Consider the following 24,218-nt stretch of genomic DNA (forward strand, 5'->3'; position numbering starts at 1 on the left):
TGAACCAAACAAATGGGAGGAATAGACCAATCTGACTCTGATTCCAATTCCAACTGTAAACCAAACGGACCCTTAATGCCAAGGAATTCTTCAATTAAAGCACTACTCCATTTTTCTTTTTGTGATAAAATTCTTAGTGTGAATTTAAATATTTGTGCCACAGAAAAATGTTATGCGGGGATAGAAGCCCGTCTTATATTCTGAACATGGTGTGGGAGTTGTGATTAGGATTTTTTTGGAAGGGGGAGGGTTTATAGATTCTTCCACTTCATATATTTTTATAGGTTTGTATAACCGGAAACAGAGATAGGTGGGGGAATCTATTACAATACAAAGGGGTACTATAGTGGGGGTTTGGGACAATACATTCAGAAAACCAATAAAAATTTCCATCGGGGAAATTGGGGGTACAATACAAAGGGGTAGTATAGTGGTGGTGGGGTACTATAGTGGGGGTTTTGTCATTTCTAACCCTTTATCATAAATCATAAATATAAAAGACCATAAACTTGCATCTGCAATGCTCACATGGTGGGAAAAGTCCATCTGCGTTGAATTTAGACTTTCCATTTTCAAGCTAATAATATTCCTGCAATGTGCAAACACTTTAGGTCCATATTTGTGAGATATAAATAAAAAACACATACTGATTAATTTATAATCTTATCCACACTAAACACCTCTCAACATCTTCAATCAAATGGTATCCTTCTTAAAAAACAGTTGATCTTATTTTCTTTTCTGAGTATGAAATCCATTGAGGTTCTATTCAGCACACTTCCTCTTGGGGAGGGGAAGGTGGACGGGTAAGAATGGAGAAAATTAGCTGATGAGTATTATAAATGGTTCCAAATATGATGCAATTATAAAACTTTGTTGGCAAAAGAAATTTGATGCCGTCTTTCATCCTGCCAATCAAAATTCATCTCTACCATGCAAAGAGAAGCACACAATACCAGATCAGCAAAACCTCAATGCTGCTGCCAGTTCCTTCTCATCAGCACAATTATATCCCAACAGATAAGCACGCGCTGCCAGAAAAGCACACGAAATGAAGAAAGATGAGAAATTGACATCGTCAAGATTTAGGATACCAGAGAGAATCTTGGACATAAAATGAAGATGGTTCACTCAGATTTTTAGCAGATTATTGTGCCCTTCAAAAACACTTTGTATTGAAGCTAAGGTAATAGTAAGGGTTTGCTCAGAATGATGTTGAGGGGATAGCTGTTAATAATTCAATAAATATGATAGATTAAATCTTAACAAACAAATAAGATTTGTTATTTCACTTGTTCAATAAATAAGATTTAAATACTGGAAATATGAAGCACATGAAGGAGAAAAAGTGAACCTTGTCTAGTCATCTGTATTCACCACATCAATTATTTGATATCAAATCCCATTGCCTTCCCAGATTGACTTGGATTTTAATCTAATTATTACTAGTGGATGTAGGGGTGAGCAAACAGTTTATTCGGTTAAAAACCAAACCAAATAAACCAAAATATTGAAAAACCGAAATTTCCGGTTCAGTTTTTGGTTATTTTGGTTAAAACCAAATTTCTACACTATATATATATATATATATTTTAATATATAATATAATACAATTTAATATATTTTATACATATTATATATGTATTATATGTTAATATACATATTAAAGATAATAAAGTTTGGTTAATTTGGTTTTTTTGGTTAACCGAATTAGTGCTCACCCCTAATTGGATGGCCTGAAGTTTTAGAATTCTCATAATTTTTGTTTTTGATAGCTGATTGGGGCCTTGGTTAACCTCTATGATTTTATCTTCCCAAAAAGCATGTAGTGAAAAGATCTAAAAAAGTAAATAGATAAAATACAATGATGCATGAATAAAGTAAGGGGACTGAGTCTTTACCAAATCGGCCAGATCCCATAAATGGTTCTGCTTCATCCGTTACACCACCTTGTTGTTGTTCCTAAAATTTTGTAAAAAACCATCAGATTTAATCCAGTAATGCAAGATGATTATGTCAAGTCCTTTTTACTTCAGAATCGTCATCCCAATTAAGTGAAACTAGATTGTTCTTTGTGCAATAACAGAAGAATGCTATGATCCAACACAGGATATTCACAATGCACTGAAACAAAAAGTTCGGAAAAGAGCTCAAAAAATCACATCTACCAGAAGCTGCAATATCCAAGAAACAGTTACCACACAATGCAAGAAACACATCGAAAAACAGTTACCACTGAAACAAAAAGCTGCAGTATCCGAAAAAGGGCTCAATGGACAGTAACTTTCATTGAATTAGTAAAGGAGTACAATGCCAATCACTCATAGCATGAGTGTTGACCCCATATTTTCTCCCAAAATTTACAGTACAGTCCAAAAAAGATTTTCCCTTCGAGTTCCCTGTTTTGCCAAAGTATTAGCCACACTGTTGCTAACCTCCTTGTCCAAATAAAGATTACTCCTGCCCTTGCTAAACAATAAATCTCTCTCATTTGCTGTCTAAAAGTCCATGCCCCCAGCACATTCTATCCAATATTCAATAGCAATAGGAGCAAAATGTTTGAAATTTGGGGTTGGGTGATCCATGGAATATGTTTTCTCCAATACATTATCCAGAAACAATTTCAAAACTTTTTGGATGATTTTAATTTTTGGTCAACTCATGTCCTTTTGAAACCACAAATTTGGATTATTAGGAGCATTACAATGTAAACGAGATGGATAGTCAGGGAGGGATAGGAGTTGATATTTTTCAGGGGGCTTGACGAGCATAGTGCCATAGGCATTTGCTACCATATTGTGGTTAATGTTAGGGTGGATAGGGGTGTGGTTGTTGGGTCAGAGCTGTGTATCTATTCTGTTAGACTATTGTAAGGTTCAGGGTGTTTGTTTTATCTTTATGAAGGGTAGAGTGCCTTCCCTTTAGGTGGGCTTGTAAGGCTATTTCTGTTGGGCTTTGGTTTTGTAAAGAGTTTGTTTTCTTTCATATGAAGTGGCTAGTGTTGCTGGTCCTGTTTTCTCTGGTGATTTCTCTTTACTTGTATTTCTCCTTTCTTTTATTTGAGTGAATTTTCCTCCACTATAAGAAAAAAAGTCTTTTTATACCCCTACCAAAAGCCCAAATAGTTGGGAGCAGCCATTTTGTGAAAAAAATAAATAAATAAAAATGCTGAGGTTAGGTCCATATCCAGCCTACCCATCCCAAGAACCCAAATAGCTGGGACCAATATGGCTGTAATTGGGTCAGATCCATCCTCATCCAAATCCAATCTGATTATTAAAAACTTAGATCCAAATCCAATCCAACATCCGATCAGATCTAGGGGTCTCAGATTTGGATCAGATCCCATCAGTTTGGATTTATCCAAGCCCACTTCTAAAATAAAAGATAAAAAGTGAAAAAGCTAATCACTATTAACTAATACCTGTAAAATAAATAAATAAATATATATATATATATATTTATATATAACATTGGAATTATTAATTAAAGCAAGAAAAAGCTACAGCATGTTGAGATGATGATTCCTAAAGATAAAGCAAAGATCTTTATGTTGTTGAATTCTTATTCCTGCAATTACCATAAAAGGCAAAATCATACATGTATTTTTGACTTGGAAAATTCTTTAACTCAATACCACTAAAATTAAGGATGAGTTATGCTGAACCAACCCAAACAGTAGCTAATTGAGGTGACTAATGAACTTGTTCAAGTTAGAATTAGGCCACAAAGCACTCAGCTTGTTAGTTTGACGTCTTGCCTGGAACTTAACAACCAACAGGAATTCAACAGAGTTTAGGAGGGTTAATAAAATTAATAAAGAAAAGGGTAAGGGGGATGGGTTGAGAGGAGCATAAAGAGGATAGAAAATGTAGTCTAAGAGTTCGGGGGGGAGGGGGGGGGGGTCTGTCACAAAACAAAGCTTGGGGGGCTAAGCACCACACTGACCCCTTAAGTATAGGCTGCGCATCTGTAATTCACCCTAATATTTATTTATGAAGTCAACTAAATACATTTCATTTGTTTTTTTCTTATATTTTTCTATCAAATTTGTTTCTTTATAATTAAAAATGTATTTCATTCATTTTCATAAGAAATCAAGTTGTCCAAGAGATGGCCAGCAATGGCAATACAACACAGCTGTAGGCCAACAAATCTTCACTGTTTTTAAGCTATGAAAAAGCTTTACATTACATTCCCAAGTCCCAAAAAGGTGGATACCCCAGATTATAATCTTGCATTTCTCTCACCCCAAATGCTCCAAATGATAGAATTTCTAGTGAAGTGCCAATAACACCTTCATTCTTTTTGGATGGGATTCAAAGGGATACATGCCAAACAGCTCCAAAATATTTGGTAGGGCTATCTAAGATATCCAAAGACAGGAAGCGATTCCAAATCTGAGAAGAATAAGGATAAGATAGAAATAGGTGACTTGTTTTTTCTTGGTTTCTCACAGTCCACTCTTTAGGCAAGGAACATATCACGCAAATGGGGATATAGTATGCATCAGACCTTTTGCTTTCTTTGAAGCCTATCAAATGTGTTAATAATTTGATTAGGGCTGCAAACAGTATCCAATAGTCAGAATTCGAATTCGAAGTGGATCTGGTTAAGGGTGTTACAAATTCAATCTGAAATTGGATAATACCCCAATCTGACCCAATATAAGCTGATTTTATTTGATTTAATTACAAATGGTTTATATATATATATATATATATATATATATATATATATACTTGAATTTTATATTATAATCATTAGTAAATCTGATTTGAATTTTGTTTTATAGTAAAGAGTCATAGGTTCAAGTTTCAAACAAGTTATTATCAACTCATTTGTTCATTATATACAATATTGAAGTTATATATAATATCTTGATCACTTTATTTTTTTCAGTAATATCTTGATCACTTTGAGCTTAACTCATTAATGCTATTCAATATCCAATTGCATTCTCAATTTGATTTAAATGTCAAATCCGAATATAAACATCTGATGCAATCCAACCTATTTACAGCCCCAGATTTGAAGGGCAGCATCACAACAAAACACCTTTAATTTTTGGGGAGGGTCCCCTCCATAAATCTCTCCGATGGAAGATGTTGAATTGGACTGGTTATTAATGAAATACTTCACCTTACATTTCGAGAGAGAGAGAGAGAGAGAGAGAGAGAGACTTGGTGAAGGGCTTTAAAAATAGAACAAGAAAAGGTACAAGGGTTAGGAGGCAACACTTGCCCGTTCTCACTAGCTGGAACCAATACAACTTGGTTTAAAATGTTTAGAATAAGGATGGCTTCCACAGATTTAACACAAATAGTATTTGATTCAAGATTTGGAAATTCTTGACAATGGCCCCTTGCTCTCCAGAGACCAAAGTATCACACTTCTCTCAATCTCAACACCAACACTTTTGTAATAATCTTGTATACACTATGGTGAGGTAGATTGGCCTAAAACCACATGGGGCTTCTGTATTTGGATTATTCATTATTAGGGTGATAAAGCTAGCATTCATTCCTTTTCCCACCCTTCCCCTGTCATGGAATTCATGGAAAACCTTTTTTTTTTTTTTATCAATAATTCATGGAAAACCTTCATCAAGTCATCCAGGTTACTCATTCCCAAAACTGTACTTTTAATCTCTATTTAAGCGAATGGTTCTTCCAACTTCCTCATCCACACTTTAACTCCCAAGCCAGCCCCTCAAAGATTGGTTTCCTACACCATGATGGTGCAAATAATCCTTTAAAATGTTCAATAAAAATATTTCCAATTTCCTCTTGATCTAGATTCTTTCTCCCACCATCTACCAATCTCCTTACGTGATTCTTTTGCCTCCTGCAATTGGCCAAAGAAGTGTTATCAATGTGGTAAAGCGATGAGTAGTTGTTTTGGCCTCTCTGGTCATTTCAATGACTAGTCGGTGCCTAGGTGCTGCCTAGTCAATAAAAAAGATACATTCTAAATTTAAGATATTCATGCCATCATAAATAAGTTAATATAGACTACAATCATGCAAGGAAAGAATGATTTTTTATCATTAACCTTGAATTGTATTAATTAAAAACGGAAACTTTTCGGTATATGACAGGATGGAGAGTAGACAGTACAAACAGCTTAAAGCTGACAAGAAAGAAACAGCATATAGACATACTGGAACTACAACATGTCTCGGCCTTGGTATTCTCCAAAAAATATGGGTCTTGGTTACTCCATCTCTTACAAGAGTATCAGCTAAAGTATCGGCTAACTGAGGAAATCACTTGAACAAGCAATTCAAATCGGATAACAAAAGGCTTCCCTAATCTCCTGATGGTGTGCTGAAGGGCCTTCATTTTGAAATTTCCATCCAACATATCACCACTCTGCAATCCCCTTCAACAATCAGGTTTGACCAACGCAGTGAATAAGCTATTTTCAGACATTGAAGAAGTGCATGGATCTCAGATCTCAAAGAATTACCAACCCCAATCAGTCTTGTGAAGCGCTCATAAGGATGTTGCCATTGTGATCTTTCACTGCATCCCCTACTCCTGATGGCCCTGGGTTTTAAAGAAGTGCATGGATCTCAGATCTCAAAGAATTACCAACCCCAATCAGTCTTGTGAAGCGCTCATAAGGATGTTGCCATTGTGATCTCTCACTGCATCCCCTACTCCTGATGGCCCCGGGTTTCCATGGATGGCATCCCTCACAATTTAATTTTAATCTCCCCATCTCAAGAGGAATCCAACTGGTGGTAATGGAAGTTTTTACAAAGAAAAATAAAGAATGAAATTTATTGAAAAATAGAACAAAGTACAACTTCTAAGGTGACAAGGTGTGACCACCCAACATACAAAACTGGATCCCAAAAAGAGAAAACAACAAAGATCACTAATCTAAAATAAATGATCAAACATTTTTTTTATCAATAAATGATCAAACACTCAAAGTACACCAAAATTTAAAACCCAAGTCTTCTTTCCTGAGGCCTCCAAATTCTGGAAGAATTAGAAGTAGAACTCAGCCAATTATCTTTGAGCTGATTAGCGCCCCTAATTCTTCATTGCTTTCATCCTCCCTTCAAATATTCTTTTGTTTCTTTCGTTTCATACCTCCCAACAAACAGCCAATTATCTGTTGTTTCTTTTGGCTTTAGTATTCCATGAGCTCTTGGCCTTCCAAAGATTCAGCAACCATCCGACCACTTTGAAGAGTTTGAAGAAATAAGCCCAAATTCCTCTCACAAAGCTGCACTAGAACAGAAAATGAAGAATATTCTCCTCCACAGACATACATAAAACATATCTGTTTGGAAAATGAAACCCTCGTTTTTTTCAACATGTCTTGAGTGAGAATTCCACCCATTGATACCAGACAAGCAAATGCCTCCACTCTTGGAGGAACTGGCTTCCCCCAAACACCTTTGATTGAATTGGGCTCCACCCAATTCCTAACCAAAGCATTATATAGAGACTTGACTGTGAGCCTCCCATTCTTGCATTCCTTCCACCACTTTGAGTCTGACATTGAGGGATTCAAAACATGCCACAGCAGTCAATCCCTTTAGGATATTATCCAGTAATTGACTTTTAAATTCTTTTTTTCTTTATCAACACCCAATGAGCTGTCTTTGCCATGCAATTCTCTATTATGGTCTTTATGCAAGGAAAGAATGATATTGAACATTTAGCTTATAGTTATCACAAACAAAGTAAAAATTAGGTTGAATAGTCTAGGATAGGGAATCAGAACCTTTGTTTTCTAAAGAAGAGTGCAACCTTAACTATTGGATGTGCCCTTTGTTTATGGCAACTCCAAACCAACACATTATTGAATGGAAGAATACTTAAAAGAACTCCTCTACTGCCTTCTTTTATTTCATGGTTTTAATATGCCATCATCTAATTGTATTCCATCACAAATATTTAAAGCAACAGCATGAATATAAGAAAATGCATACGTATACAAGCAAACAAATAAAGCTTTAAAATGATTTTGTGGTTACTAAGTTGACTAGTTGTTAGCCAATTAGTCAATTTTGACTAACCTAGTTGATGCTTAGTTGTCCTAAGAGACTGTTATGAGTATCAACTAATAGTTAGTGATGCAGTCAGTTTGGCCCTCAATTGACTAATCGACACATAGATAACATTGGACCAAAGAATGAAATAATCTTGTACTGCCATCCCCACTTTTAGTCATGTACATCTTGGTTTCTATTTTCCACTAATCCTTTCCCTCCTAGTTATTGTTTCTATTTCAGCCTTAAGTTTGACTCTTCTCCCCTATTCTCTTCTAATAATCCACAGCCCTCTTCTAATTCCTCCCTATACATTTTTCAATCTGACTTAAATTTTGACTCTTCCTTTATTAAATTCTACCAAAGTTTTTATATTCCACGTTTTTAATTCAGATTTGACACCTCATAGTTTATGCATGAACTTAAAGTCTTCCCACCTGTCAACCTGATTATTCCCCAACAAAGAGTGACATTGGTTTTGAATGATGAGTGGGTGATCCACAATCCACATATTCTCAAAATGAAATGGGATGAGCCCTTTTCTAATTTCATCACATGTCAAAAGAATGGGACAATGATCAAAAATCAGTTTACAATGATATTTCTCTTTGAGATCTATAGGATTTATCTTCCTAATAAGTTCAACAAACAAGAAAACACGTGCTAACAAAGAAAAAATAAATAAATCTAACTCAGAAAATAGGCCCCCACTTGAGTTTGAATAATCTTCTTGACTGCACCCAAGTTCATGGGCTCTGGCTTCACTCATGGTGTCTTGAATAATCTTCTCCCTATTAGCAAGCTTTGTCCCCCTTCTGAATGGGAGGCAGGGGAATCCCCCTCAATCTCTCTTTTTTTATGAATTATTGAATATAATATACCTTCTAGTCAACAATCCCAACAGCTTTTACAAGATAAAATGAAGATGACTGGGATTGGAGTAGCAAACAAGGAAACAAGAATCTATCAAACTAAGCAGGTCATTTTAAGAAACAACCCAAAAAATAACACATTAAGGGGCTCATTGATAATGGCTGAAGATGCTCAACTGAAAGACTCAATTCCCTGTCTTTCATTAGATAATAAAGAAATTAAACAATAAAATATTCAAGGGTATAGTAATCTACCCAACCTCGGCTTCAGCCATGAAGGAGTGCACAACCTCCCTAAAAACCTCTTCACCAAAAGACAAAGCAATAAGATTTTCAGTTCAGCCACTTCAGCTATTATCATAAGGCCCCAAAGCCCAAAGTGAGCTATAGTGACATTGAAACAAGGGAAGTACTAAGAGAAACATTGCAATATTCATAGACCAATATAGATTTTACTCACAGTGTCTGGTTCCATCTCTGAAGGTCACCAAAAGACAAAGCAATAAGATTTTCAGTTCAGCCACTTCAGCTATTATCATAAGGCCCCAAAGCCCAAAGTGAGCTATAGTGACATTGAAACAAGGGAAGTACTAAGAGAAACATTGCAATATTCATAGACCAATATAGATTTTACTCACAGTGTCTGGTTCCATCTCTGAAGGTCACCAAAAGACAAAGCAATAAGATTTTCAGTTCAGCCACTTCAGCTATTATCATAAGGCCCCAAAGCCCAAAGTGAGCTATAGTGACATTGAAACAAGGGAAGTACTAAGAGAAACATTGCAATATTCATAGACCAATATAGGTTTTACTCACAGTGTCTAGTTCCATCTCTGAAGGTGAGAGCATTCTATCAAAACAGTGCCCAGATATTGTACAGACCAGAAGCCCACTGTCAGCATCTAAAACAACTTCTCTGCATGTATCGTCACACACTGCAGAAGAGGCAATTAAGAAGAAAAAATGTGTAAGCTCCAAATTCCATGAGCAAGGGATTGATTGGTGAGCTAAACTCATGATAAAGAACAACTCATACCATGGACTCGACCAATTTTCTCACAGAGGAAAACATCTCCAATCTGGTAGTAAGAACATGTTTCCCCTGAACAAGCATGGTCAGTAACTACTTCATCAGTCAAGCCGTGACTGCTTTTCCACATAGATACTTGATCTGCCACTGTTTTGTCTAGAATTATGCGGTCATCATTCACCTTGACATGCCAAAAAAGAATAAAGATTCAAAAGGAAATACGCAAGGATCAGAAACAGAAATAAGGCATCTTGATTCTTGGCAGCACCTACCATGCATATGGCACAAATGCAAGGCTTGCCCTTGGCATTTAAACCCAATTTATAAGCCCCCATCAAAAAGTATATAGTTCAAATAGATATTTCAAATTTCAATAAAAAATAAAGCATCATAAAATAAAACTTTGAGCAATTTCTAAACTCCAATCTTTCAAAAATACAATTTTCACTTAATTCCTATTTTATTTGAGAATTAAACAGAAAAATTGAAAATTACACCTAAAACTTAACAACATTGTATTGCCATACTAGGAGTTCCTTTGAGAAAAATGTCATTCAAAAGAACAAATTTTCTTGGTCAACAAAAACTTCAAGAATGAACAGAATTTTCAGAAAATCCATTTTCACAACACATTTTTTCGAATAGCAGAATCGGATAAACAGGCCTAATAAGCATGCATCCACGAGTGCATGATAGTGATAGGATCATCTTTCTGTGAGTTTTCCTAATTAGGAACAACTTATTAATAATTTCCAAGCCACTACATCCACATGTAATTGAGATGCACAACAGTGGAAGAATACAGTATCCACATGATAATATGAATCTTTATCATGCTTATCAGAAAACAATTTCAAGATCTTTTTCCCCTTACCTGTGAAAGAAGAGGAGCCTGGCTTCTCTTGGCTGCCTGCATTTGGATATAATACTCTCTGAATTCAGAAGGAGTATTCCTAACAAATTCAACCATGTCCACTTCATCTCGCTGCAATATAAAAATATTTCTTATTACTAAGGTAACATATTCAATTTGGCAATTGTAGTATAAATGTCAAAGGCATCAAACATAATATACTAGGCAACTCCAAGCTCCCAGATTAAGACTATTCTTGTATTTAGATCACTAAAATCTAAAAAATAAATCTATGACATATATCAAAGCAAAAGGGATGGGGGCATGGCCCCCTCTCCTTGCAAGTAATGGTATCAAGTGGCCTCTTCTGCATCTAGGAAATGGAATCTTTTTTCTAATTCATAAATTATTGCTTTATTTTTTGTTAATGATTTTTTAAAAATTGAATAAATAAACATTTACTTTTTCCTATTAATGATTATTTTAAAGGGCAATGACATTCCATTAACTTATTTATTTTGTATTATTTTTAATAACTTTTTATCTTACTTTCATGACAGCTACATTAGCAATTAAATACATTTCATTTCATAAAAAAAAGTGGATGAAGGCATTGAAAAAATTAAAATGTTAATGTTTTTAATGATTTGCTTCCATACTTTTATGATAGCTAGATTAGTCATTAAATGCATTTGATTTCATTCAAAAAAGTGAATGAATGTAATGCATATTAAAATACTAAAATTGTTTTAAATATAATTTAATTTATGAATTTAATTTAAAGATTAAAAAACATTAAAAACATATAGATTCAAAAGAACAGAAAATTTTAATATTAATTGAATATTAGTAAAATTGTTGTGTTATTTTAAATTAAAAGATTATATTAGTAAAACTGTTGAAAAATTAAGAAGATATATTAACCATTAACCAATTCATTTGTAAGTCACATGTGTACATGCTCAAGTTAACCAATTGGGCTCTGCCACATTTTGGCAATATATTAACCATTAACCAATTAATAAAAGAGAATATAGTTGATACAATTTTGCTTTTATTTATATTTATAAAAAAAATCTTTTATTTAGAAAAAGAAAAATAATAATTGGAAAAGATATGTTATTTTATTTAATTTAGCACTTACTTTTTTACCTTTTTAATATTTATGTTTAAAAAATTTTTGGAATTAATCATGATTATTCTTTTTTAATATTTTTCTATTAGAAAATACGGTTATTTTCACTTTCAACACCATTTCCTTCTCAATTACCCATGTTCAGCATAAGCCATCTCCTAGCAATAATAGTTCTATTTTGGACGTGTCTACTTTGTTCCAATTTACAAAGAATAATTTTCATTTCCAATGTTTATATGATGCAAGGAAAATTGATCTAGAGACTTGATCATGCCTGAATGTAGAGCTTTTTCCAAGCAAACTGATGCAACTTTTTAGTAGGAGTTGACAGACCCCAACGCATACAATACCTACAAAAAAAATTCAAATTGGATAACATACACAAACATATTTTATTAATCAACATAAACCAACAGCTCCTTTTCAAAGTATCCCCTAAAATGAAGGTCAAAGAGACTCTATCATCTAAGAGCACAACAAACAATAAATCTGTAAATGAAAGTAACATTGCTCTTGTGGGAAATGTGGTAAATCAGTCCATGCAAGCAAGCAAGACCACAGTCAGAGAAGGAACAAAACCCCAGAAACTCACTTAAAGTAGAAACAGATCAAAGAAACCGCATTACAAACATGCAGAAAAATGCTCAAATGCAGCTTCAACATCCAATTAAACTGTTCAATCTTAACAATGCATCTAATCTAACCAACAAAAATAATCTTGATTATTTAAATTGAAGTTCAAATGAAGTATTTTTAAGTTTTAACTAAAGGCAAAATTTGTGGTGCATGAACAGCACTCTGAAATAAAAGAAAAAAAACATGAACCAGTGATAAAACAACACATCATAGCTGACACCTTTAATGTTGTTAAAGCCTTGATGGCAAGTACACCTTGTGAAATGAGAACAAATAAAAAGTAAGCAGACCATGTGATGTTTTTAACATGATCGGTTGAAATCTTGATCTAGCATGCAGCAAATATCCGGAAATGCACCATAGTTGGACACTTGGACTCTTAACTAAAAAGGATCCGATCCTAAAAAAAAAAGATTATCATACTGAAATTTGTTACTAAATCATTGGTCATAAATACATCAAACACTAATAAATTCAAAGAAATATCAATCTCGGTTTTTACCAAAAAAAAGAAATATCAATCTCGACTAAACTAGAAGACAGATTGTCATGGTTAAACAGTAACATGCCACGTAAGAAGTTAAGAACCATAAAGAATTCAAAAAAATATAGTTAGAAAAAGTTATCGAAAGAATATGCCATTGGCATGAATGACACTATACTATAGTCATAATTTACTTAAACCTCTTCCAGTTTCCTTGAACCACAGCTCTGACTTTCTTTTTGTTGATCCTTGCATCCTTGACTATTATTGCTACATTCATAGTACAATTAGATCAATTCATAGTATACATTTTTTATCAGTAATTCGTATTATGCAATTCATAGGTTGGCTAGTGAATCTAATTCATGAAGTTTGATTCATCCGATTCATGGCACTAATTTGTTCAGTTCCGGGCTAAGATCCTCAATAGTAGTTTTAGTTCAATTCATTTGATCATCATCATCATTCATGCCTCATCCCAACTACATGGGGTTGGCTAAATGAATCCTATTTCTCCAATCCATTCTATTTAAAGCCATATCCAGTGTAGAAAGTTCAATTTGTTTCATACATGAATTTAATTGGTTCAGCACCTTTTCTAAATATAAATAGAAAGGAAGGTTATAATTTCCAAAATAAGAAGATTCTCAAATGAAATAGCATGTGATCTTTCTATTTCCATGGAAGTTAAATCTTTCCACCTAAGAGTTATATGTTTTTTTTTTATCATTTTCCCAAAATGTTGGAATTAACAGGCTATTTTCTATGAGGAATGTGTGAACTTACAACTTATACACTTAACTTTACAAGGAAGGATTCACTGGATGTTCTAAACTTGGAAAATTGCACAAAACATCATGAATTAGCTCATATGAACTATTTCTTGGCAGGGATGCAGCAAATCTAGCAACACTTTCCTTGACAGTCTTAGATGACTAAACCACTCTTCCCTGCTATATTTCAATACAGTCTAGTCTTAGAGGGAAAACTTTATGCCAGGGTTCAATCTTACCTTTTATCAAAAAAAAAAAAAAAAAAACAGTTTCACTATAAATTTCTGCCACATTATCTATTTAGAAGCAATAGAACAATATTAATCTAAATTGCTTCCCACCTTTGCACAATCATAAGTGAAAGGACATTATCCAATGCTGTTCCCAGTTATCTGGGATCTTGAAAGTGATGGACTGGATATGAACATAACCACCAGTATTTGTTGGAAGTGGCCATTGTTAGACTCACACTGATGCAGGAGTGGAAGAGTCAAAATTGGAATTTTGTCAAATTTTATGTATTTCTGTATTTTTGGATGTTAGAATGTTAGAGTGATGTTCGGCTGATAAGAGTTCTTATTAGCCCATTCTTATGTTTAACTTATCTTGTAACTGGGCTTGTGTTAATGGGCCTGGGCCTAATCCTGTTTAATGATTTAAGTCATCTGGGTGTCCCATCACTAATCAGGGGCATCCCAGTAATTTCTTGTACCTTGTACCATATTCATCTATAAATAAAGGACTGGTCGACTGGATAGAACAGTTCGACATTCTCTTCAGTTCTGTGGTTCTCTTCTCCTCCTTGCTACTTCGAGTATAGCTCTTCAGATTACATGGTATCAGAGCATTAGCTCCTTCCTGGTTTCAGCAGGCGCACTCTTTTCTCTTGCTGTCCTTTCATCTTCTCTCTTCCTTTTCTGGGTTGCTGCAGTGAAGACCTAGGAGTGTAAGAGAGTAAAGCAAGTTCGAACCTATGGTTTCTCTTGGTTGTAGGACTCAAGGGAAGTAAGACCCAGAAGTAGATGTCCTACTAGATTACACCAGCAAGTAGTAGCTATTGGGCTACTAAGAGAGGTCTGTATAGGACAGACCTGGTTGAGGGCTGATTCAGCAGTCCTAGCACTAGCCGAGAGGGGGAGAACTTCCTCTACAGTTGCAGCTTCGTGCCCTAGCAAGACTTGTGCAGAACAAGTGGTAAAGACTTAGCTCCTTCAACTTCAGTTGCAGTCTTAGTGCATCAGAACAAGTGGTAAAGACTTAGCTCCTTCAGCTTCAGTTGCAGTTTCGGTGCATCAGCTTCTACAGTTGCAGTCTTAGTGCATCAGCAAGACTCTTACAGAACTGCGGCAACTTCAGTTACAGATTTTCTTCAGGTCGGTTATCAGCCCTACTCTTGGACTAAACTGGTTCAGTTACAGACCTTTACCTTTTACCAGAACTGCGGCAACTTTTGCACCACACAGTTGCAGCCTTAAAATTTTACCAACACTGTGAACTGGTTCAGTTACAGATCTCTACTTGCTACTGTACCCGTATTGTGAACACAGTGACCAATTTGGCCAGTCCTTAACAGAATCACCTATAGTACTGTGAACAACTCTTGGACTGAAGTCAGGATGTCCTCACTATCCGGTGAAGTTTCCTCTAGAGATAATAGACTTGTTACAAGGTCCTCAAACCTGGAAAACCCTAATTTGCACAGCTTGCAGATTACAAGTGTGCTGCTAGATGAGTATAACTTCAAAGAGTGGTCTGTCTCAACAATGCTGTTCATTACCTCTCGTGACCTCACAGGCTATTTGGATGGAGACAAGAAACAACCAGAAATTGGCAGTCCTGAATACACCGTGTGGCGCAAGGAAAATGCCACTGTCATGTCTTGGTTGCTGGCCTCTATGACTCCTAGGGTGGCCAGAACTGTTCATCACTTCCCCACAGCTGCTAAAATTTGGGAGAAAGTATCTAAGACATATGGCCAGAAAAAGAACAATGCTAGAATCTACAGGCTGAACCAAGACATTGCAGCCCTAAGGCAAGGAGACATGTCCGTGGCAACCTACTTTGCAACACTGGAAGGCCTCTAGGAAGAGCTTGACCACCATTTGATCTTGGATTGGGAAAATGCTATTGATAAGGGGAGGCATGATAAGCAGATTGAGGAGGGCAGAGCCTTCAAGTTTCTGGCGGGTCTTGACCCTGTATATGAAGGTATAAGGTCACAGATTCTAGGGAGAGATGAATTACCTGAGCTTCACCATGTCTACTACTTGGTGAGGAATGAAGAAGTAAGGAGAAAGGAGATGCAAGTTGACTTCCATACACAGTCAACAGAACTACCTGGAGAACATTCAGCCTTAGTCTCCACTAAGGGGAATAGATTTTCAGACAAGAAGTCCCTCAAGTGTACACATTGTGGTGGTGAGAAACACACAAAGGAGAAATGTTGGGTCCTGTACCCTCATCTGAAGCCAGCTGCTCTGAGAAAGGACAAAAGGCAACATAAGGGCCACACAGCAAGTGGGAATCTTGCCACCAACAACAGTAGTGACAACTCACAGAGTATTCAGACAGTGTCATCTTCCACCGCAAGGCAGGCTGCTGACTCCTCTGGACCAAGTACTTTGGGCTTCACAGCTAGTGAGGTAGAGGTTCTCAGCCGGGCATTAGCCCGTCTGAAGAACAATTCTTTAGCTTCCACCTCTCTTGCCAAATCAGGTACAACCTCTGCATTTAGTGCATCTAGTTCCATTAATTCTACCTCTTGGGTGATTGATTCAGGAGCCACTGACCATATGACACATATGTCCTCCTTATTCTCAACATATCATCTGTTGTCTGGCCAGGATAAGATGAGAGTAGCTGATGGGTCCCTCTCCACCATCTCTGGAAAGGGGGTGGTTGACCTAAGCAAGGATCTCTCTCTTAAATCAGTCCTACATGTTCTTAGTCTTACCTCAAATCTGTTGTCTGTTTCAAAGCTTACGAAAAACTTGAACTGTAGTATAACTTTATTTCCTTCTCATTGTGTCTTCCAGGACAGATTGACGAGGAGAACGATTGGGAGTGGTCATGAGCATGGGGGCCTCTGCTATTTTGATGAAGATGTCAGCTCAGCCTTGCAAGCTTCTACTACTAGTCTGGAAAGTGTGGAGTCAATAGCTAGGCTGCACTTGTGGCATGCTAGGCTAGGTCATTTGTCTTTTTCTTCCTTAGCAATGTTGTTTCCCGAATTATGTAAGGGCATTTTAAGTCAGAGTTTAATTTGTGATGTGTGTCAAATGTCAAAACAATGTAGATCAATGTATCCAATTTCTAGTAATGAAATTCAAGCCCCTTTTGATTTGGTTCATTCTGATGTTTGGGGTCCTTCACCCATTGTTTCCATTGATGGCTTCCGTTACTTTATCAGTTTTATTGACCATTATTCTCGGTGCACTTGGATTTATCTGTTGAAAGGACGTGAAGAAGTTCCTCGGATAACTACGATGTTTTGCTAGATGGTTGAAACACAATTTGACAAAAAGATCAAGCAATTCCGTTCAGACTATGCAGCTGAATACTTTGAAAGATCCCTGAACTCATTCATGGAAGATGCAGGCATGTTACATCAATCATCATGTGCTTACACCCCTCAGCAAAATGGGGTCGCTGAGCGCAAGAACAGGCATCTATTGGAGACAGCTCGAGCCCTTCTTTTCCAGCACAATGTGCCCAAGCAATATTGGTCTCAAGCTGTTCTTACTGCATCTTACCTGATAAATCGGATGCCATCTAAGGTATTGGGTATGAAGACCCCTTTCTCTGTTTTGTGTCCCACTCTTCCAGAATTTCCTCTTCCCCCGCGGGTTTTTGGTTGTACATGCTTCATACATGTGAAAGATCCAAAGAAGACCAAGCTGGATCCTAAGGCTACAAAGGGAATATTTTTGGGGTACTCTCCTATGCAGAAGGGGTATAAGTGTTATGATCCTGTCTCCAAGAAAAAATATGTCACTAGGGATGTAGTCTTTTTTGAGTCTCAACCCTATTTCCGATCTTCTCAGAATCCTCTTCAGGGGGAGAGTAGTGGGTTGGAAGAGGATTCTCATTCTCCCTTCTTTTTTGTTCCCATTTCATCACCTTCCACTACTACTAGCTGTAACATTCCGGGTCAACCTAGTGAGACTTCCACTGTGCCAGTTACTTCTCCAGATTCAGCTGATGCTCCTGAAGGTTCCAGTAAACAAGAAAAAGAGATACTTACATACAGTAGAAGGAAGAAGGCCCCTCAACCTCATGACTGCAACCAGTTGAACTCAGATCAATCTGTCTCTGCAATCCAAGGTAATTCTGATTCACTCAATTCAGATTTGGATCTTCCTATTGCTCTTCGTAAGCCTGTTCGTTCTTGTACCACTCGGCATCCCATAGCCGATTATGTTTCTTACTCACACTTATCCCCTGCCTATCATTCCTTTGTGTCTGCCCTTTCCTCTGTATGTGTCCCTTCCAGGTATTCAGAGGCGGCATCTGATCCAAGGTGGAAAGAAGCCATGAATGAGGAGATGAAAGCCCTAATGAAAGCAAGGACATGGGAATTGGTGGACCTGCTAGAAGGGAAAGGCACTGTTGGGTGCAAGTGGGTATTCACAATAAAGCACAGGGAAGATGGGTCAATTGAGAGGTACAAGGCCAGACTTGTGGCAAAGGGATTTACACAAAATGAAGGAATTGACTACAAGGAAACCTTTGCCCAGTAGCAAAGCTCAACACAATCAGGGTTCTACTGTCACTAGCAGCAAAATTCTCTTGGGAACTTCATCAGCTGAATGTGAAGAATGCCTTCCTAAATGGTGATTTTCATGAAGAGGTATTCATGGAACCCCCGCCTGGATATGATGTTGGAAAGAAGGTATGTAAACTAAAAAAAGCATTATATGGTTTGAAGCAATCTCCCCGGGCATGGTTTGAGAGACTTTGTTTGGCCATGAAGAAAGTAGGGTACACTCAGAGCAGTGCAGATCATACATTGTTTACAAGGAGACAGGATGACAAACTTACAGCACTCATTGTGTATGTGGATGATATGGTGATTACTGGAAATGATGTGAAAGAGATGAAGAGGTTGAAGGAGTTCTTAGCTTCAGAATTTGAGATCAAAGACCTGGGAAATCTGAGATACTTTCTTGGAATTGAAGTTTCTAGATCAAGAGAAGGAATCTACATATGTCAAAGAAAGTATGTGCTAGATCTCCTAGAAGAAACAGGCATGATGGGGTGCAGGCCAGCAGACACTCCAATAGAACCAAGCCATGGATTACAAGAATCAATGGGTGAGGAATACTGTGATAAGGAAAGGTACCAAAAGTTGGTAGGAAAACTGATATACTTATCCCTTACTCGGCCAGATATTGCCTATGCAGTGCATGTTGTCAGTCAATTCATGCACTCACCAAAGGCCCCTCATATGAGAGCAGTGGAAAGAATCCTCAGATACTTAAAAACTTGCCCAGGGAAAGGAATTTTATTCAGAAAAAACAGCAGACTTGAAATTGAAGCCTACACTGATGCTGATTGGGCTGGGTCCGTTGGAGACAGAAAATCAACCTCAGGTTACTGTACATTCTTGGGAGGAAACCTAGTCACATGGCGTAGTAAGAAGCAGAATGTTGTGGCTAGATCAAGTGCAGAAGCAGAATATCGGGCTATGGCACACGGGGTTGCTGAACTCTTATGGCTCAGGACTCTCCTTAATGAGCTTGGTATCAAGACTGAGGGTCCTCTCAAGCTGTATTGTGATAATAAAGCTGCTATCAACATTGCCAACAATCCTGTGCAGCATGACAGGACAAAACATATTGAAATTGATCAACACTTTGTCAGAGAGAGAATTATTTCAGGAGAACTTTGTGTGCCTTATACTCCATCAGAGATGCAGATTGCAGATGTATTAACTAAAGGGCTGGCATCAACGAAGTTCAGGGACATACTTGGCAAGCTAAACATGATTGATATTCATGCTTAGCTTGAGGGGGAGTGTTAGAATGTTAGAGTGATGTTCGGCTGATAAGAGTTCTTATTAGCCCATTCTTATGTTTAACTTATCTTGTAACTGGGCTTGTGTTAATGGGCCTGGGCCTAATCCTGTTTAATGATTTAAGTCATCTGGGTGTCCCATCACTAATCAGGGGCATCCCAGTAATTTCTTGTACCTTGTACCATATTCATCTATAAATAAAGGACTGGTCGACTGGATAGAACAGTTTGACATTCTCTTCAGTTCTGTGATTCTCTTCTCCTCCTTGCTACTTCGAGTATAGTTCTTCAGATTACATTAGACACTAGGGATAATTTTACCATTTTACGATTTTTCTATTGGGTCTAATAATAGGGTTTGATTGTCTATTTATAGTTTGTTTATGTTTAAAATTTCAGAATCATTGCCATTCATAAAAAAAAAAAAATCAGAATCATTGCATAAATAGGATTAGAGTTATTGAATCTACTTTGAATTGAAATAGGATATGATAGCTTAATTTTAATCGTACTAGTATTATTGAGTCTAACAATTGGACTCCAAGGACTATTATGAGTCTAACAGTTGGACTCCTATGTGACGCCTAGGCAACAAAGACTATTATTCTTCTCATGAATATGTTCATTTTCTATACTTTAACATGAACTCTTACTTTTCTTATGAATTATGAATAATTATTAGGGAAATATGGTTATGGTACCCAGGGAACTACCCTAGGATCTATTGTTTTCTACATAAAATAATCCACCACCTAGGCCGACAAGGTGCCCCTTTTCCCCTTGTCACCTAGCCTCGCCTTGGTGCCTTGAAAACTATGCTCCTAGGATTATTATGAGTTTAGAGTGTATAAATATGCATGGACGTTTTATAGAAAGAAATGAAGTTTATTAAGTTTTCTTCAGCTTATGCTAATTATGGTGAGTGATTCCCATACCCTAGAGTGATTCTAGGCACCCCATGACTGTGATTTAAAAGGCGTGCCAAGGCGCAAAGGCGAGGTCCTAGGCACACCCCTATCAAAAGGCGCACGCCTGGTGCTCCTGTTGCACCTTGCGCTTCAATAGGGGTGCTCTTGGTTTGGTTAACTGAACCAGTACTACTGTTTTTTGGAATACCGATAACCAAAACCGAACCGAAGCCAGTCGATTAACGGGTTGACCGGTTCGGTTTGTCGGTTTTTTAATTTTTACAATATATATTATAAATATATATATATATAATATTATATGTTAAATAATAAATAATATAATATATATTTATATGTAATGCATATCTATTAATTTATAATATATAAAATATATAGAAATATATGCATACCGGTCGGTTCGGTTAACGCTGGTTTTGTATATTGGTTAACCAAAACCGAACCGGTACCTTCGGTTTTTTAAAAACATCGAATCGAAACCGAACCGACCAGTTCGGTTAACCGATTTTTCAGTTCGGTTTTTTGGTTTTTTTGCTCAGCCCTATGCCTTTTTAAAAATATGCGCTTTTTGCTTTTTTTTTTCTAAGAACCCGTTATTTGCTAATCTTGCCCATTCATTAATTCCAATAAAATATCTTCTTAAAAGGCAATTAAAGTTATAAAATCATTATTTTTTATGTGAGAAATAAGAATTTAAAACCCAAACATAGACTTGTTCGGGCTTGCCTCGAGGGGCATGGTACAAAGGCGACTCACAGAATCAAGTATGCAATATGTTTGACATCACATTAGCTACTTGAAGTAATGCAGTTGAGGAAAAAAACGAGATTGCGGTTTAGCAACAAGATAAAGAGCACCGATGAGATTGTACAGCAGGCGGTTAGCAAGCTGATTTCTTGGATGTCTGTAGCTCTTGATTTTAAAAACCTGAATGTACCTAAGTTGTCTAGATCTAAATCCATTTGGATTTTGTAACCTGCTCTGTGGTCTGGGTAGCCATTTAATGGCTAGCTCTCCTGTTGTAATGAGTTCTTTCTGAATTAATAAAATCTTACTTTACCTTTCAAAAAAACAAGAGAGAGAGAGAGAGAGAGAGAGAGATTGTGGGTTTTACATGCTTGAAAATGTTTTATATGTTTGCTTTTATTTTTAAATTTTCATTTGAATACGCTTTACATGTTATGTTTATGTATTTTAATTTTAGAAAATAGGTTTTTTAAAATATTTATTTTAAATTTTCAGTTTATATTTTTTATTAATATTATGTTTAATATTTTTTGAATTTTTATTTTTTTATTTTTGGTTTTTTTAATTTTCTGACAATTTTTTATTTTATAACATTTTTTGTATTTTAGTGAGTGCCTCAAGTGAAAATTGGCCCTTGCGCTTTATTTGCGCCTTGCACGTTTAAAACACATTATTCTGGGTATTTTCTCTCTTCTTTTTCTCCATGTTTTCTTTTTTATTCCTTCAAGAAGCCATTACAGCTATCAACAGCCATAAATTTCTGATCAAAGAAGACCATTCAACGTTGTCCAAGGACTAGAATTGAGCTGGTCATACATCACACACCCATGTTTCTTACTTGTCAGCTCAAGATATTACCATTGCACCAAGTAAAAGCCCCTCTTTGCAACTCAAACCCTTCCAAAAATGTATGGTTTCTTTCTTTCCAAAGACACCCAGCAACAGAGGGAAAAAAGAGCATACACTAAATAATATCCTTTCTCTTGCAAGTACACCCAGGTCTGACTAAATGGATATCAAGTAATCCACTCACTTAGATGGTGTTTGGAAGCGTGGGCATAAAAGAAAAAACGCCCATGCTTGCTAGACCCATTTTTCACAAAAAAAAAAAAAAAAAGCCTTCATATGTTTGGGAGTGTTTCTGCCACGTAGGCAGTGAACAACACTATGCTGTTTGGCAAGGTGATTTTCATCACTGTTTTTCATGTATGTGCTGATAGATAAGCACCGCATAGGATACATGTAATCGCCGATCAGTCAACCATTGGGGGAAACGGTTCACCGATGGATGAAATGCCAAATTTGACATTTCATGAATTGGTGGGGTCCCGATTTATGAGGCATGCCCTTTTTCAGCATTTTTTTCAAAAAACGCCTGAACCAAACAATCATATATGTGGGCATTTGTTGAAACGCCTATGTGGATCCAACGTGGCAATGTTTTTCAGAAAAACGGCCATGCTTCCAAACATCCCCTTAAAGCTTCAGAACATCACCCAGCAAGAAATGATTCCAAATACAGGCTGCAAACTGGAAATCAAGTACTGGATGATCCACTAGGTCCACTACCTCCACAGATTCCCAGCACAAAAGGCAACATCAGATTCATTTGCATGTGTTCCTTGTACACTTCAAGATCATCACTTGTCAAATTATTTCCAACTGATAAATACCCACACAAATTAACATTCCTTCCTCATTTATTGCTTCCTATCTCACTCCCTCATGATATGATTCTAAATAAAAAAAAATAAGCATCAAATATTCCCACACCCACACGTTGTTTATCAAGAACAGTCAACATCCAAATTAAACAAGGCCTCCTTTTTGAGGCCCAAAACACAAATTTGATGGGTAAAATTTTTCTTGCTTTTTTAAAGAAACGCAGATGTAATTCTAAGAAAGAACATGCGTTGATGATGATATACTCACAGGCGACGCCATAAGCTTTCGTCGGAAGCAGCATAATTTAAAAATCTACAAACCAAAGAAAAACAAGGCATTCTCAATCAAAACCCTATCGATCTGATTTAATGCGAGAAGACCTTCAATTAATAAAGGAACGGGTAGAACCAGACCTCGTCGGATACCTCGGAGAGGACCTCGGATTCGAGAAAGTGAGCCAAGGATTCGTTTTCGTCGTCCGAAACTGTCATGGCAGAAAACCCTAATAACCATAGAAATCGAGTGCAGAAGACTTGAGCAAAAGCCCTTATAAAGTTCTGCCAATTTCGATTCCAATGGTGTGGTCACAGTTGAGGCCAACGCCACCACCGGCGACGTGGAGAAAACGGCCGGCCAGCCTACTCCGATACAACGCCACCACCTTCCGAGATGTCCCGACTCCTGATCGCGTGAGGAATCTCGAAGGTCAAATGGCCACCCTGTACTTTGGGGCTTTTAATATTTGGCCCCCCGAACTTTTTCTTTCCGACAAAAAACCCCCAAAACCTTTAGATTCCAACGTTTTACCACTCATCCTGCTAAACGGGTTAACGATAAAATTAATATTACTGAATTGTCCGCTCGAAATTCGCAACAAATATCAAAATGATAAAAAATTGAAGTCCGGATTTGCTCTCAGAGAACGCTCCTCACATCGAAGTCACGGCATATACCAGTTGTACATACATCTCTAGTGAAGTCGGTGTGGCCGTGAGTTATGATTTAATTAGTTTTCTAAATACAATATTGAAGTCCTATTGGTTTCTTTAATAGATCTTTTCAAATTTC

The 24,218-nt window shown here is 36.8% G+C and overlaps 1 protein-coding gene across 3 annotated transcripts; it reads right to left on the reverse strand.

Annotated features, from left to right (window-relative positions):
* Positions 1-291: 291 nt before the first annotated feature.
* On the reverse strand, positions 292-24,122 carry LOC148845827 (F-box protein SKIP31-like). 3 transcript variants are annotated; one of them, XM_088955017.1, is made up of 8 exons: positions 23,418-24,122; positions 12,179-12,254; positions 10,791-10,901; positions 9,923-10,097; positions 9,703-9,821; positions 1,902-1,962; positions 957-1,031; positions 292-589 (listed from the first exon to the last, which is right to left on the reverse strand). In XM_088955017.1, exons 1-7 carry the CDS (start codon positions 23,486-23,488, stop codon positions 961-963), a joined length of 684 nt encoding a protein of 227 aa, XP_088811143.1. In that variant the 5' UTR covers positions 23,489-24,122; the 3' UTR covers positions 292-589; positions 957-960. The 3 variants fall into 3 exon arrangements, 2 of the variants coding, with proteins under 2 accessions (XP_088811143.1, XP_088811144.1); XR_016102241.1 differs by lacking the exons at positions 292-589; positions 957-1,031; positions 1,902-1,962 and adding exons at positions 9,304-9,415; positions 9,525-9,593; XM_088955018.1 differs by lacking the exons at positions 292-589; positions 957-1,031; positions 1,902-1,962 and adding an exon at positions 9,304-9,593.
* Positions 24,123-24,218: the final 96 nt, after the last annotated feature.

This window comes from Nelumbo lutea, chromosome 7 (genome assembly GCF_056320005.1).
Source record: "Nelumbo lutea isolate HS-2025 chromosome 7, American lotus-T2T, whole genome shotgun sequence".
Taxonomy (NCBI): Eukaryota; Viridiplantae; Streptophyta; class Magnoliopsida; order Proteales; family Nelumbonaceae; genus Nelumbo; species Nelumbo lutea.